At 55.8% G+C, this 16,288-nt stretch overlaps 1 protein-coding gene across 2 annotated transcripts in view; it reads left to right on the top strand.

The window, feature by feature from the left end:
* Positions 1-3,911: 3,911 nt before the first annotated feature.
* SMAD6 (SMAD family member 6) overlaps positions 3,912-16,288 on the top strand; it is a 76,111-nt gene continuing 63,734 nt past the window's right edge. Inside the window, exons 1-2 of one of the 2 annotated variants that reach the window (XM_039220088.1) lie at positions 3,912-6,306; positions 14,204-14,260. In XM_039220088.1, coding sequence (XP_039076019.1) covers positions 5,493-6,306; positions 14,204-14,260 — 871 coding nt within the window. In that variant the 5' untranslated portion in view covers positions 3,912-5,492. The remainder of the gene's footprint in view (positions 6,307-14,203; positions 14,261-16,288) is intronic. The other variant, XM_039220077.1, reaches the window with a different exon arrangement.

Genomic DNA, 16,288 nt, shown 5'->3' with positions numbered 1-16,288 from the left:
AGTTCGAGCCCTGCATTGGGCTCTGTGCTGTCAGCGCAGAGCCTGCTTCGGATCCTGTCTCCTCTCTCTGCCCCTCCCCTGGTCATTCTCTCACTCTCTCAAAAATAAAATATTTTTTAAAAAAGAATATGTTTAAGAAAAGACTTTATTCAAATGTCACCTTCCCAGGGAAGTTTCCTGCCAGTTTCTTGGAACCATACCTACCCTCCCCTGGCATTTCTCTCTCCTCTTTGTTGCTCTGTTTTTGACCTCTGCACCTTTACCTTCCAATATGCTATATACCAGATTATTTTGTTTATGGTCTGTCCTCCCACTAGACTCGTTGAGCTTAGGAATTTTTGTGTTTTGTTTCCTGCAGGTTCCCTAGTACTTATAACATGGCCCAGCATCCCACAGAAACTCAGTAGGTATGTGTTGAATGAATGAACACAAAGTTCCACTTACGCACATGTGTGTTTTTCAAGAGACAGGGAGTCCATAGCATTCACCAAAAGCTCAGAAGTGTTGTCTACCACCTATGGGTGCCCCGTCTCCCCTATTCGGGGCCAAGTAGATTTACCTTCCAAAAGGGCAGATGATACTACTTAGCCAGTTAGGGCTATAGTTATTCTCTATGAGACTAAGACGTAGGGCCTTGGTTTATCCATCGGTCTCCTGTGAAGTGGGTTAGGGTGAATCGTTCACCCTCCCAGTCCATCTGACTCCAGCAAGACGTTGCCCAGACTTCCTCTGTGGTGCTACTGTTATAAGCAGTGGCCCCTAGAGCTTGCTGCTCTCCACCACCAAGAAGCAAGTGCTCCCTTGTATGAATTCTGCTGTTTCATGCCTGTGTCTTCCCAGCTGATATGGAAACTCCTCAAGGGCAACGGACCACGTTTTCTTTTCCAGGACCAGGCATTAAGAAGTTAACACTCACATCCAGCAGCCTGGGGTTCAAGTCCCAACCCTGCCACCTATTGCCTAGGTGACCAGAGACAAATTACTTATGCTCTCTGTTTCCTTCTCTAAAAAACAGGTCTAGTAAGAATGTTGACTTCTTCATTCTGTTGATTTGGGGCAGGGGTGGGGGTGAGGATCTGATGAGACAGTGTGTATAAATGTTTGATACAGGATGATGATGAGCACGAAGCTCGGTGAAGGGAGTGATTTGAATTCAACCACCTCACAGATCCTGAGTGCCCACTATGTGACAGACGTCATGCCAGGGACTGGAGAGAGGAACTGAGCAAGCGCGGTCTTGCGCCTATTAACCTTCTTTGATGGCACGGGGGGGGGGGGGGGGCTCAGATGGCCTGTTTCTGACTCCACTCCCTCAGCACTGCTACAGGGTGGCGGGGGCCTGAGAGCTTCACCGTTTCTGCCCATGTGGGGCTTACGTTCCACAGATAGGACAGTGGACATGGAATCCGACGGCTACGAACCATGAGAAGCAGGGTAAAGAGAAAGCACGGGGTGCTTTGGGAAAATACTGGAATAACGGGGAGGGAGCGGTTTTGAATCTGAGGGGTTAGGATCACTTCTCTGTGAGTTACTTTGTGAGTAATATGGCCGCAGGGACCTGTGGATCAGCAGCTGGCATTGCACCTACCTCCTCTTCTACACCCCCAGGGAACTGGAGCTTGTTTCCAGAGGGCGGTGCAGGAGGGTGCCCTTAGGCTTTGGCTCCTAGGCCCTGTCCTGCTGGGCGCTCACACACCCTCTAGTGGTCGCAGTGCAGGGTGGTGCTAGGCTGGATGGGCCCTGAGAATCCAAGGACAGTGGAACTATCAGTGCCCTTCCCTTCCAGATACTATCTCCACTCAGAGGCATCTTCCTGTAATGAGGGAGGCCTCTGGGTCCTCATGTCATTTAACTTTGGTAACCGCCTGGAGCATGATTCCGAGTCCCATTTTACAGATGAGAACCCAGAGGCTGATAACGCTGAGGGAGGCTTAGGAAGGTCACTGCTGAACTCAGGCCTACCAGACTCTGGTTTCAGTGCTCCTCGGAGGGCATCCAGCAGGCACCTGATGGCACCTCGACCCCTAATGTTGCGTCTCTGCATGAGCAAGAGCAGAAGCTCAACCGTGAGTTACTGCCCAGGGAAGGAGGGAACCCATCTAGAGCCTGCTGCCCCATTAGACACCTACACACCTGCACCCACCCCTCTCAGCTGGCTGGGTTCACATCCCACCTCTGAGACTAACCGAAAGCTTATGCAAGTTAAAGCTTCTGTGCCTCAGTGTTCTTATCTGTAAAATAAAATAGTGGTAACAACCATACCTACCCCCAAGTATTTGGGGCCTCACCCCATAATACTTTCATTCAGCAGTTCCAATGGACCACATTTGGAAAATCACTGCCCTGGAAGCCTGTGCTCCAACACGGACCCACACACTGTTCGTTAGCTTGTGGGGTGAGCGCGCACACTGGTTTATGTCCATCTGGTCTTGGCATTTTAGCACTCTCAACACTATCTGGTTGGTCACTGGTGAATTAAACGGCAAGTTCCTGTGCCTCCGTTTCCTCATCTGGAAAATGGAAAGAATAATATTACCTAGCAGGGTGGGCGGGAGAATTCGGCGACTGAATCGTTATAACGCCTGGACCATGGTCTTGCCCCCAGTAAGGAGTCAACAGGCGCCAATTTATTATTATTGCAATCCACGGGCAAACCAGCGAATACCCTGATGAAAGAAAACTACTTGACACTGAATTATTCTTTGTATTTTCCCCCCAGGGGCGAGAAATAACCGAAAGGACCACGAGATGGGCTTCTGGATGCTGATTACCTAAGCGATGTATTCACTTGAGAAAATTCATCTCGCTGGTCACTTGCGGTTCCAGCGCTTTAAATGCACTCTCTCCTAGGATCTTCAGGTCCTGTGAGGAACGCCGGGTAGCCACCCCTTTTTCCAAACAAGAAACTGACAGCTATCTTGATCTGGCCGAAGCAGTAGGGGATGCGGGTGAGGAAGCTTCTCGGCCCGGTCTTGCTTTCGAAAGAACAAGCACGTCTCCGGGCGAGCGCGGCGCGAACAGTACCTGGCTCCAGGTACAGCTCAGCAAATGGTTCCGAGTCCTTCCGGAATACCCCGCCCTTCCCCCCGCCTGCACGCAGACTCCGGGCCCCGCGGGGTACTCGCACCGCCGCGCACTCAAAGGGCCAGCCCCACACGTGGGCACCCCCGGGGGAGACCCGCGCGCCGGCGCCCCCGCGGCCCCTGCGGGGGAATGGCGCCCAGCCCCGGGCCAATGAGAGTAGCGGAATTTCTTTCATTCAGTGCGGGGCCGGGCTCCTGCCCGGAAAGGGGCGGGGTGCCGCGCCGGGGGCGGGGCCGCCGCGCGCCGTGGAGAGGGCGGTGCCCGCCCCACGGCCGGACCAATCGGCGCCGCACCCGGGGGGGGAGGGGGGGACCAGGCCTTTTTTCCCTCCGCGCGGGACCAATCCCGACTTTACAAGCTTGAACTTTTGCCACCCTCGGACGAGAGAGCGCGCCCGAGGAGGTACCCCGCCGCGCCGGCTCCAGGGGCAGGAGCGGCCTTAACCCTTCCCGCGCCGGGCGGCCCGCTGCTGCCGCCGCGCCCCCCCAGCCAGCCCCGGACCTTGTGGGCTGGGACCCTGCCCCCAACCCACCCCCATTCCCTTGGCGAAACGTCGCAGGGGAAAGCAAGACCCCGAACCCACACGCTTCTCGGTGGTGCAGAGAATCAGTTGGGGAAAGGGGAGGAGGAAGCACCCGGCCTCGAGGGGGCCCGGGACTGCTGGCCGTCCGCCTAGCTCCGAGGGAGAGCCGTGGCGACCGCGAGGAGTCGGAGAGAAGACACTCCCCGCCTCTACCCCACCCCCTGCAACTCCCTACATCGGGCAAGCCTGGAGACCCCTTGCGCCAAGCGTCCCAGGTCCCTCATTCGGCCCAGCAGAGCGACCCCTGACTACGGCAGGGGGTGTGGAGACCTTGTGCCATCACGGAAGATCCCCCTACCCTAACAGATCGGCCGCCCCTGCTCCCAAGAGACTCAGGCCAGGAAGGCACACACGCACACCCATTTTTATTAGCCTTGCCTGGGATGGGGGTTTGGACCAACTCTAAAGTGCAATGTGTGTTTGTAAGTTTGTGCACAAGCCAGGGAGAGGCAAAGCGCCCCGTTTGCATCCAAGTCTCAGCGGGTCCACTGAGCCTTCGCGCCGCTCGCCCGTGGTTTGTGTAACTCGCGTGTGCGTGTGTGCGCGCGCGGGGGTGTGTGTGTGTGTGCTCGCTCGTCTCCGTGCCCGCGGCGCAACACGGGCTAGAAAGCGGGCCGTGGGCGCTGTCAGGCTCGGGGCGGGCGTGCCGGGGCGAGCGTGGGGCGGGAGTCCGGGCTCGGCCCGCCCCGGGAGCCAGCCCCTCGGAGCCTTGGGCCCTGCAATGGGACGTGTTCTCCTTTAAGAGTTAAGAAACTTGAAACCTTGTTTGCGCAACAATCAGCGCCGCGGAGCCGCCAAAGTGTCTAGACTGGCATATGATGGGAGGCAGCCAATGACTCCGCGGCGCTCCTCCGGGGGCCCTCAGTGTGCGTTTGAGGAGAACAAAAAAGAGAGAGAGCCGAGCGGGGGAGCGAGCGAGGGAGCCGAGCCGAGAGAAAGAGCCGCCGGGCGCTGCCTCGCCAGACCTCGCAGGGACCGCGGGGCCACCGGGAGGCACTTTTTGTGGAGGGGGGAGGGGGACGACCTCTGCAGCCGCGGCGCCCCGGGCGTCCGAGCGCAGCGTGGGGCGGGCTGCGACCTCTGCCTCGGTGGATTGCATTTTTAATTAAGGATTCCCAACAGCTCTTTGGGATTTTTACAGTTTCCACTCATGTGTTGACACCCGCGTTCAGGAGAAACTTGCTCCAAGTGCATCTAGCGCCTGGGACCTGAGACGGAGTTGGCTTTTCGTGCATGCAGTTCCAGGATTTTGGTTTTGTTTGGGCTTTCTTTTTTCTTTCTTTCCTTTTTCCCCCTCTTCTTTTTGCAGGGAGTAAGAAGGAAGCTGAGGGTATCAACAAGCCGGCCTTTCGGATCCTGCAGGAAAAGCCCATGTAGTTAAGCGTTTGGGTTTTAAAGACAGGGCTGCCCCGACACATCTGGGGGGTTCGGCGCGAGCGCTTTGTGCTCATGGACCAGCCGCGCAACTTTTGAAGGCTCGCCGGCCCATGCGGGGTCTTTCTGGCGGAGGGCCGCCTGCAGTCCCCCTCCGGCGCCAGGACTGGAGTTGCTGAGTCGCCCGGCCGCCGGGGTCCATGTAGCCGCTGGCCCGGCGCGGACTGCGGCTCGGCGCGCGCGCGTTCCCCGCCGTCCCGGCCCGGCGAGCTCCCTCATGTTGCAGCCCTGCGGCGCCCCTTCGACGACAGGCTGTGCGCGATCTGCACGGCGCCCGGCGGCGGAGCTTCATGTGGGGCTGCGGCCCGCGCAGCCGGCGCCTCGCTGACGGAACGGACCCCCGGTAACCGGAGACCGCCTCCCCCCCACCCCCGGCGCCAAAGGATATCGTATGTTCAGGTCCAAACGCTCGGGGCTGGTGCGGCGACTTTGGCGAAGTCGTGTGGTCCCCGACCGGGAGGAAGGCGGCGGCGGCGGCGGCGGCGGCGACGAGGATGGGAGCTTGGGCAGCCGAGCTGAGCCGGCCCCGCGGGCACGAGAAGGCGGAGGCTGCGGCCGCTCCGAAGTCCGCCCGGTAGCCCCGCGGCGGCCCCGGGACGCGGTGGGACAGCGAGGCGCCCAGGGCGCGGGGAGGCGCCGGCGCGCAGGGGGCCCCCCGAGGCCCATGTCGGAGCTGGGGGCCGGCGCTGGGGGCTTCCCGCTGGACGTGGCGGAGCCGGGAGGCCCGGGCTGGCTGCCCGAAAGTGACTGCGAGACGGTGACTTGCTGCCTCTTCTCGGAGCGGGACGCCGCGGGCGCGCCGCGGGACGCCGGCGACCCCCTGGCCGGGGCGGCCCTGGAGGCGGCGGGCGGCGGGCGGAGTCGCGAAGCCCGCTCGCGTCTGCTGCTGCTCGAGCAGGAACTCAAGACGGTCACGTACTCGCTGCTGAAGCGGCTCAAGGAGCGGTCGCTGGACACGCTGCTGGAGGCGGTGGAGTCCCGCGGCGGGGTGCCGGGCGGCTGCGTGCTGGTGCCGCGCGCCGACCTCCGCCTGGGCGGCCAGCCTGCGCCGCCGCAGCTGCTGCTCGGCCGCCTCTTTCGCTGGCCCGACCTGCAGCACGCCGTGGAGCTGAAGCCCCTGTGCGGCTGCCACAGCTTCGCCGCCGCCGCCGACGGCCCCACCGTGTGCTGCAACCCCTACCACTTCAGCCGGCTCTGCGGGCCAGGTGAGCGCGCGCGCCGGCAGGGAGTGCGGGACGGGGCGGGGGGGGGGTGTCTCCCTCCCCGCGCGTGTCCGCGGCCCTCGGGTCCGCGACGCCGCGGGCAGGCGGAGCCGAGGCTGCACCCTCGGGTGCCCCTGGCGCGTGGGAGCCCGCGGTGGAGGCTCCTCACCCTGGAGGGACGGTCGGGAAGTGGGGATCAGGGCACACGTGTCAAACGGCACCTCCTTAAGACTCCGGCAGACTTAAAAGACTGTGCATTGAATTTCCTCAGTGCAGCTTCAGGGACCCAACGTAGGCTGTAACTTCATAGGCAGTGAAAGAGAAGGGCAGGCCTGTGGGAAGCCCAACAGAGTGTCGTTCTCCGCCGCCCTCCCTCCTTACCCCAGTCTGTACTCAACACTATACTTTCCTATATCCAGGTAGATAGAAGTTATGAAGAGATCAATCATGGCCAGGGTCAAAAGTGTTCTACACTGTCACACTTGTTCCTTTGTGTACTTTAGAGCAAAGCTCCTCTCTGAAAGCAGAGACCACCTTCTTGCCCTAATTGTTCCCAGCATCCCTTGGGTGTCAAATATCAGGGCCTCTGCCGTGGTTATCATTTCAATTCGGTGTCCAGTTTTCCTAGAGTTGAGGGCCCTGGAGGTGTCTGGAGGAGGAGGCGAGGAAGCCAGATATTTTATTTATCTCTGAGAACTGCCTCCCTTCTTTGTTCTCTTCCTGGGATTTCCCACATGCACCCCGCCCCAGCGCTGCGTACCTGAGCAGGCCCCCGGTTCTGGAGCAGAGGTGAGGACAGGTGGAAGCTTCTGGCCAGCCAGAAGCTTGCAGATCCCCTCTTCTGACGTCTGCTCTGCAGGGCTCACACATTTCAGCCTGTAGCATCTTCGGGGCATATGCCTCTTTGGTGGCATTGGGGGCCTTACGGGGGTGAGACTGCTGGAAGATTAAAGGCTCTTGGGCCTGGAAGGACTCTGAGCTCCTCCAGTCTGTTCCCTCTGGAGAGTCAGCACCCAGCCTGAGGGCACACAGATAGAGGGTCAGATCACAGATCTCCTGATGTCCAGTGTGGAAGGGGACAGTGGGCCCAGGATTTGTCCCAGATGTCTTGTTCCATGTGGTATGGTGGCTGGAGGGGAAAGGAATGTGCTTCAGTGGTGGCTCCTGAAGAGAGAGCACTGATGGGGGGGAGGGAGTGGGGAGAGGCAGCATTCATCTGGCTGCCCGGGTCCCCCATGGTCATTGCAGGCTGGATTCAGGGGCTTTGGGCAGTCCTTGACCTGTGACCCAGGGTGGGCTTTCTGTGCCCCTTGTTCCTCTTCTAGACGCTACTCCTGGAAGTGGCTTTCTCCCCTCTGCCATCTTGTCTTCTCCCTAACTCTGTGGTCCAGGTCCCCATGTGTGGTTGCCCTGACCCTCATCATTTTTGTTTAGTGGGAGATAATTGGTGGGGCCCCACTGTGTGCTTTTAGCAAGCTCTGGCAGGTCAGTCTGCCAGTAAATATTTGTTGAGCACTTACTCTGTGCCAGGCACTGTACTGGGTGCGACAGCGGAAAGAGCAGAAATATGAGTAGGACGCATGCCCTTAAGAAACAGAATCTGGGGGCGGCTGGGTGGCTCAGTAGGTTAAGTGTCCGACTTAAGCTCAGGTCATGATCTCACGGTTCGTGGGTTCAAGCCCCGCTTCGGGCTCTGTGCTGACAGCTAGCTCAGAGCCTGGAGACTGTTTCAGATTCTGCATCTCTCTCTCTTTCTGACCCTCCCCTGTTCATGCTGTCTCTCTTTCTCTCAGAAATAAATAAAACATTAAAAAAAATTAAAAAAAAAAAAAAGAAACAGAATCTGGCTGGGGAGATGGGGCAGAGATGCGGGAAGAAGGGCCAGGTCAGTGGGTCTGAACTGTCAGCGCTGTGGGGGGTGCAGGTAACAGGATTCCCCGCCCCCCCTTCCCCCCCCTCCCAGAGCCCCATAGCTCTGTCTGGACACCGCCTTGGAGGATGGGCTGGGGAGGTGGTCGTGGAGGAGGAGGGGAGGGCCAGGGGAGAGTCAAGGTGCCAGACAAGCTCAGGTGTGTGAGCCAGAAGGGATGGCATGGAAATGTTGGAGCAACAGACAGGACTCCCCCCAGCCCGCTGTCCCTGCACCTTGGATTAGAAGTCAGTTTAGGTGGTGGTTTGAGCTTAGCCGACTGCCAGGTACAGGTTGGGGGTGGGGGGGGACTGCAGTGGAACAGTTCTTCACCACCCCTGGTCCTAGGCTCTCTGGTAAGGATAGCTTGACCTTAGGTGAGCAACCTTTCCTCACAGTCTCCTTGTGAGTGGAGTGGAGGTGGCTCTAGAACACTCTCCACATCTCCACTCTCCACATCTAGACTGAGCGTTGTTGGCACTTGACTCCCTTTCTCCTCCCCAAAGGAGTCGCTGGTGCAGGGGCTGGGTCTCCTGCTTATTTGCCAGCCCTCGCCCCCCCTCCCCAGTCAAGCCACCCTGGGGGCACTTGGAAGGACCTATGGTCTGAAGAGTGTTCAGTAGGCGCCTGGTTGACCCTGTTGCTTCATTCCCTGCCTGGTGGCCTGGGCCGCTGGGACTGAGAACTGGGGAGCCCTTTGCTGCCCACCCCACCCCTGCTGCCTGGCCGCCAGCCTGGCTCCTAGAGCTGGGCGGGTGCATAGCTGGAGCTCAGCCGTGCGCATCCTGATAAGGAGACTGCTCCTTCCAGGGCTCTGGGGGAAGACGGCTGGGGCACTGGGGCAGACAGACACACACACCCATGGAGAGCAGGCACACAGCTGGAAAGTATACCGGAGTACCCTGCAGGCCAGCTGAGGGGCACCCATCAGTCACCCCAGTGCCCACCTGATGCCCCAGGGAGCGCAAGTGACAGGCGGCCCCTTTCCCGGCAGTGCTGACCCCTGCTGCTCAGGGCAAACCGTGTTCCCATCCATCAGCTTGTTTTGGGACACTGGGGCCTGTTCCCCTCTTTGGGCTTCTTTTCCCATCCAGAAAGTGAGGAGGTGGACACAATCCTTAGGGTCTGATATGGGCAGATTCCAGGTGACACAGGCCTGCCTCCCTTGGCCTGCCCTCTCCCCCATGCTTGTCTCAGAAAGTGGGGTCTTTCCTCTGTGCCCGGCCTTGCCCTGCACCCTCGTCCCCCTGGGAGTCAGACCCCAGCTCTCCTTCCCTCTTGTGTGTCTTTCTGTCCTGGGAAAAGCCAGTCCACTGAGCTCGGTGCCTATGTGGACGGAAATGTGGAGAAATACTTTAATCACAGTTTAACCTGTGTTTATACAGCTCCTTTCTCCTGAAAGTATCCATTAACTTTGGAATAAATCTCCTGCTCTTTGCTTCACTACTTCTTTTTTTTTTTCTGTAATTATATTCAGTAAATTACTATTATCCAAATTGCGCCAAGGAAAGAGACAGAGCGAGAGAGAACTTCTGAACGACTGGAGGAGGCCGCCTAGGAAAACACAGGGTTCCCAGGCCAGGACTATAGGAATTAGAATGGGCTAAAAAGTTTTCCTTTTATTTGGCCTGACATTATCCCTTTGAAATGAGATCAATTTCAAGTTGGGCTTCCAAGCCCCTGCCCCGCCCCTCTGGCGGCCCCTCGGCCCGCCCGCCCTGCTCCTCGGAGCTCCTCCTTGGAGGTGAGGAAGGGGTGATAATGTGCAGTTTGCCTCTTGCTGGCGCCAGCCGGCCGCGCTGTTTATCTGGCTGCCGGGGGAATCTGGGCAATTAGGCTCAGCCGGCCTTAAAGCGCCAGGAGCTCCTTTTCGGTGACTCCCCGTTCGGGGCTTGAGGTTGAACATTCAGGTTCTGGGGGTGGAAGGATGGGCCCTCTGGAGGCCCCCACTCCACCCCCAGCCACCCCCTCTGGAGGGTGGCAACCGGGAGGCCCAGGGTAGCAAGTGGATCCTTTCCTAAGGGAGATGCTGGGCTGCAAAAGTGGTGTGTGTGTGTGTGTGTGTGTGTGTGTGTGTGCTCTTCTGGCTTTAGAATTAAGGGTCTAGATCCCAAAAGGCTAAGTACCACCCCCCTCCCCCCACCAGGAGGCTAACCAGAGGCTAGACTGAGCTGAGCTGAGCACTAACCTTCTGGTACACTTGGCCCCTGGCTGACTGCTCTTACTTCTGAAGGAAGTTGGAGGAGATTCCTGAAGCTGGTGCCTGAGGCTGGATGTCTGAGGGGGCTGGAGTGTCTGATGTCTCTCTCTCTCTCTGTCTGTCTCTGTCTCATGTCCATTGCTTTCAGAGGGGGCTGCAGGACTCCTCTGCAGGGCTCTAGGGGCTCTCCCCTTCAAGTTTAGAGCATCTAAATTTACTACTGAAAAATCAGCCCAGCTTTTGCACGCACTAAGGTAGCTTCTAAGAGGGGAGTGGACAGAGGGCCTGGAGGCAGCCGGTACTTACTCTTCTGACCTTTTGTCTCGCAGCCGGAGTAGTCCACCTGACTTACTGGCCTAGGGCTCCACTCTCCCAGATCCGTGGGGTCTGGAAGTGTGGGAGTGAAGCGGAGGTGCCAGTTAAAGGTTACCCAGTACTGTTCAGAGCAGCATTATTCCTAAGAGTCAGAAAACGGAACAGCCCATGTGTCTATTAGCAGATGAATGGGTCACCAAAGGTGGTATATCCATCCAGTGGAATATCATTTGGCCATAAAAACGAATGCAGCCCCACGGATCAATGCTATTGCAGGGATGAGCCTTCAAAGCATTATGCTGAGTGAAATCAGCCCTACACGAAGGGCCTCATACTATATGAGTCTGTTCGTGTGAAATGTCCAGATCAGGCAAACCCACAGGGACTGAAAGTAGATGTGTGGCTGCCTAGAGGTTGAGGGCATAGGGACACAGGCTTCTTTGGGGTGATGAAAGTGTCTGGTAGTTATGTGGTGGTGGTCACACAAATCTGAATATACTAAAAACCACTGAATTCAGCACTTACAAAGACTGAATCTTAGGTCAGTAAGCAGAAGAACTCAGTTGTTTGAAAAAAGGTAACTGGGTATTATTGGTCCCCGACTGGCCTCGCCCTTTATTTAGCTGAAGTAAAATAACATCCCGTGCCTTCCTATGTGGCCTTGGGCAGGTTCCCTACCTGGCCGGACCTCGGGTGCGCCATCTATTGAAAGCAGCAGTTGACCTGGGTGAACGCCTGACATTATAAATCCCTGTGTCTCGCGGTGGAGTGTGTGGGCCTTCATACTTTTGAACTTGCCCAGGATGGAATTTAACGTTCAGCCTCCAGCCTCTAAGGTTGTTAAACAGCTCTGTGCGAACTGTTTTGCTGGAGCGTGTGGGGGCTGGTCAAGTCCCTCCTAAAAGCTTCGCAGTTCCTCGCTTGCTGATGAGATGGACCATCCACTTTTGTAGGTTTGCTTTCTGCCTCATTCACATTAGGACACACCCAGCGCGGGTGTGGCAGTGGGTGGAGAGTGTCTCCTATGGCCCCTTCAAGAGGGGACTTCATTAACCCTTTTCGCCCTCCACCTTTTTTGGGTCCCAGGTAAACAGCCCCTGGGAGAAATCCTGGGTTGATTACAGTGGCTCGACTCCAGCCACCACTGCCCCTTACTGCCAGGTTTCACTTTCGGGGGACAGATCTGGGAGGACACTTGTCCAGACCCCCACCATGTGTGGTCTGAGCCTCAGCTGATCAGATTTTTGCCAAAGGAACCCTAACCCGGAAATTGCAGGCCTTCGGGTAAGTGAGTGGGGTAGTGGGAAGGGCATGAGGCTGAGGGTCAGGAAACCTGGCTTCTGGCTCCGGCTTTGGCTCGACCGCAGGGTTCACTGTGTGGCCCCAAAGGGAGTCACTCCCACTGTCAAGGCCTCAGTGGTCACTGTACAGTGGGAGCGCCAGCCTCAATTCCCTTTCTTTGTAAAGCTCTAGCCCCACTTGTGTTCTGCTTCGTGTCCTGAAGTGAGGCCAGTCCTCGCTGAAGTCTGGTCTCCAGCCCCTCTGAGGCCTGAGTACCAGTGGGCAAAGTGGCTCCTACTGAAGGCAGATAGTCCCTTCCTTGAGTCTTATTTGGCGTCTCCTTGGGGTTACCCCTTTGGGCTTCTACATTCTACATTCTTCCTCATTTTCTACACCTTTGTCTACATGGCCCCAACTTTGCCATTATCCTCAACCACCATTATGAGGATAATGTCCTTAGCCGTTTCCTGAGCACTTTCTGTGCCCATGATGTACTGGGCCTAGTTGGGGTGAGGTGGTGTAAGACGGGGGGTGCCTCTTGTTGCTGCCTCTGTCATTGGGATGCAGAGTCAAGTCTGGCCTGGGCCCAAATTCCAGTTCCATCATGATTGGCTGGGGGTGAGTGGGGGTGGGGACACTGGGCAAGTCAGTCTTCATATCTGTAAAATGGGAATAATAATGATCGTCTTATTTACTTTTGAGAAAGGACGTACTAAGTGCCCATGAGCACGATGAACCACTCTGTACCTAAGACCCAGAAGAATAAAACACAATAAACAAAATAGAAAATGCCCGGCGTAGAGGAAGACACAGGGCAGGCATTCAGCAAGTGTTTGCTTCTCTCCCCAGTGGCTATTCCGTGATTCACTTTTCCTTCTCCCAAATTCCTGTCCACAAAAGATTCCCTGTTTCTAGACCTCAGAGCCCTCACTTTGTTGAAGTAATTTCAGGCTGAAAATGCTGGGGTGGGGAAGAAGTAAAGCTGCATTGGGTGTACAGAGCAAAACAAATGCTCCTACAGCTAATTGCGCCTTATTATAATTGCGAAAAACACTTATTACCCCTTGTATCATTACTGATACCTGCCTAATAATAGTTATTACCACTTTACTACCACCGAGAGTTTGTTTTAGTTTGCGATTTGATGGTGTTTAGTTTCATTTAGGGAAAATGAAGGGTCATTTCATTCATGCAAATTGTTACTTAGTTTAGCAAATTGTTGCTTCCCCTAAAGCAAGAGGCTAAGGAATTCTTCTGAAGACAAAATACATGTTTTTAAGGAGGAGTATTTTAGGCAAATGAAAGGAAACCCAGAGAAAAATACTGTAGACAATAAGGAATCACAGAGGGTCTGAGACGGGAGGCCACAGAGAACTTGTGGGCCACCCTTTCTCTTTACTAAACAGGGGGAGACTGAGGCTGAGGGTAACTGGACATGACTGGCTTAAGGTCTCCCCTCTGGGTATCTGGGTTGACTTCCTGGGCTCCAGCCAATCTTGCCTTCCTCCCTGCCCCCAAGAATGTCTGTTGTCGTGCAGTTGATCTGGAAAGGAGCTTCTAGGTCTCTCATACTCACTGCTGATGACAGTTGCCAAATGTAGCCAATAAAAGTACAGAATGCCTAGCTGACTTTGAGTTTCTGACAAACAGCACCGTAAGTTTTTAGTAGAAGTATGTCCCAACTCTTGTAAGGGATATACTTATGCTAAAAATGATACCACGTATATCCACACTTCAAATTTAACAGAGCTTCCTGTGTTATATCAGGCAGCCCTCCTCTGACTTCCCCTGCGCCCATGTTTCCTGTGTCACAATCATAGCAGTTACTGTTTGCGCATGTAGTTTTCCAGAAGACCAAGAGCTGTTTCACATACATTGTCTTCCTTTGCCCCTCTGGCACACCTGGGAGGTCTTTATCATTGTTGTCCCTATTTTAGAGTTGAGGAAACAGGCTCAGAGAGGCAAAGTGACTTGCCCGAGGTCACACAGCTAAAGGTGGCAGAGGAGGGACTGAGTCTGGGTCTATACCCCAAGCCTGTGGTCTTACCTGCCAGGCAGCAGAGGTGGTGGGGAAAGAGGAGAGTTTCCTGGGGGCTGGATTTATATTTGAGGAAACCGATGATCAAAAGCAGGTCAACCCCTCAGGTGTGAACTCCCCCGACCCCAGCAGTGACATGTTGTCTCCTGTCTTCCAGAATCACCACCGCCCCCCTATTCTCGGCTGTCTCTTCACGACGAGTACAAGCCACTGGGTAAGTGCGTCCTCCTTCCCACCCAGCTCCCTTTCAGCCCTTTCAGTCTGGGGCCCAGCCTCAGTGCTCATCGGTGGGGAGGGGAGGGGGGGGAAGCAGGCCTGGTTTGCCTTTGAGATGGGGTGAAGTTTGACAAACACACCTTCAGTTGGGCCAAAGCAGACCGGGCTTTGCAGCGGGCTATTTACATCTTGAAATTCCTCCGCTCATCATTAACCTCTCTGTGACCTTTAAACATGGGCCTGTGGGAGATGAATGGGTTTTGACTTAAGCACTTCATTGGAGATGGGTTTGGTATTTCTGCCTTTTCCTCTCTCCCTCCTCCAGCTGGCGGGTTGTTCTCCTTTCACTCTGTTCATTAGCACTATGACAGACAGGTAGAGCATATGAAGTCGCGGTTGAACGGGGTGGTGTGCTTCCCCTGATTTTAAGCCAGAAAGGTCACCTGGGCAGAAACAACAGTGAGACCGTGTAGAAAATCCTTGTGCAGAAAGCCCCTGGCGTGGTCCCACCCCTAGGGGCGCTCCGTGGGGGTGGTAATGTAGGTAATGTAGGCAGGTCCCACTCAGAGGCAGAAGTGTTCTCTGGACAGCCCTGGGGCCAGATGAGCAGCTCATCTTCTGGAGTAGATGCGTGTGGTTTTAAAAGCAGTGGCTTGTTTTCTGGCCCTGCTAGACACTCCCCCCCCCCCCCCCCCCCAGCGGAGGGTCCCAGGGACAGGGTGAGTTAGTTTGGCTTTACTAGTACCAGGAGAGCAACTTTGCTACCCAGGCATTTCCCGTGGGATTCAAACTTCCAAAGTCCGAGAGCACAGCAGTGATGCTAACTGCATTCCGCTGAGTGACCACAAGAAGTGGGTTTTGTTTTGTTTTTGGTAAAGGCCTCTTCCCAGTAGCCTGTGTCAGCATCGTCTGGGAGGTCACTTGTAAGTGTCGCAGACTCTCAGGCATCCAGGCCAGTTTTCTTTCTCCAGGCCCCCTGTGGAGTCCGAAGTGCCCACCGGGTCCTTTCAGGAGTTGGAGCTCTTCAGTCTAGGAGGACAGAGGTGTCCCATGACGGTGTGTGAGTCAGTGGTTTAACAATGGCAAGTTCCTTGTTTTTTTGGCCCAGGGATGGTCATCCCGTTCATGGAGGAGCTTTGTTTAGTTCTCTGGAGGGACTGAAGAGGTCATCTGGTGGGACCCTGTCCCTTGATAGATGAGGAATCTGGCCGAGGGGTGGAGTGGGCCCCCCAGTTAATGAGCAGCAGGGCTGAGGCAGAAACCCAAGGGCAGTGCCCGTTCAGCTCGGCGGTTCCCCGTCCCTCCCTCACAGGCCTGTCTCAGCATTTCCCAAGTCAACGTAATTGCGCTGGGCCCTTAGAAGATCTGTAGATAGGGGCGCCTGGGTGGCTTAGTCGGTTGAGCGTCCGGCTTTCGCTTAGGTCATGATCTCGCGGTTCGTGGGTTCGGGCCCCGCGTCGGGCTCTGTGCTGGCTGCCAGCTCAGAGCCTGGAGCCTGTTTCAGAGTCTGTGTCTCCCTCCCTCTCTGACCCTCCCCTGCTCGCGCTGTCTCTCTCTCTCTCTCCTAGAAATAAATAAAAAAAAAAAAAAAAAAGAAGATCTGTAGATACATTAGCGGGGGAAAAACACCCTTCAGAGGTGCTTAGTAAATGTAGTCCCTCAGTTCGAATGTCAGGGATCATTGCCCCGAGGGATTGCAGGGCAGCCTGGGATAAAGCTGCAGAAATCAGGACACCACCTGGCCCTGCAGAGTGACCATTTGGAAATCAACAGGTGTGCCAGTTATTTTACAAATGGGACAACTGAGGCCTAGAAGAGAGGAAGTGACACTTGCTTGGTGGTCACACAGCTCAAGAGTCTGCAGACTAGGGCCCGCCATCTGTTTTGTCGTGTGGCTCGTGAGCTAAGGACGTTTTCATACTTTTTTAGATGGTTGAAAAAGAAAAAATCGAAAGAGTACTATTTCCTGACGTGTGAAAATGATATGAAATTCAAAGTTTAGCCTCCGCGAAAAAAAAAAATCCTG

Source organism: Hyaena hyaena, unplaced genomic scaffold, assembly GCF_003009895.1.
Source record: "Hyaena hyaena isolate Hyena2069 unplaced genomic scaffold, ASM300989v1 scaffold_15, whole genome shotgun sequence".
Classification (NCBI taxonomy): Eukaryota; Metazoa; Chordata; class Mammalia; order Carnivora; family Hyaenidae; genus Hyaena; species Hyaena hyaena.
Note: the sequence above shows the minus strand (reverse complement) of the source record. Positions and strands in the feature narration are given on the sequence as shown.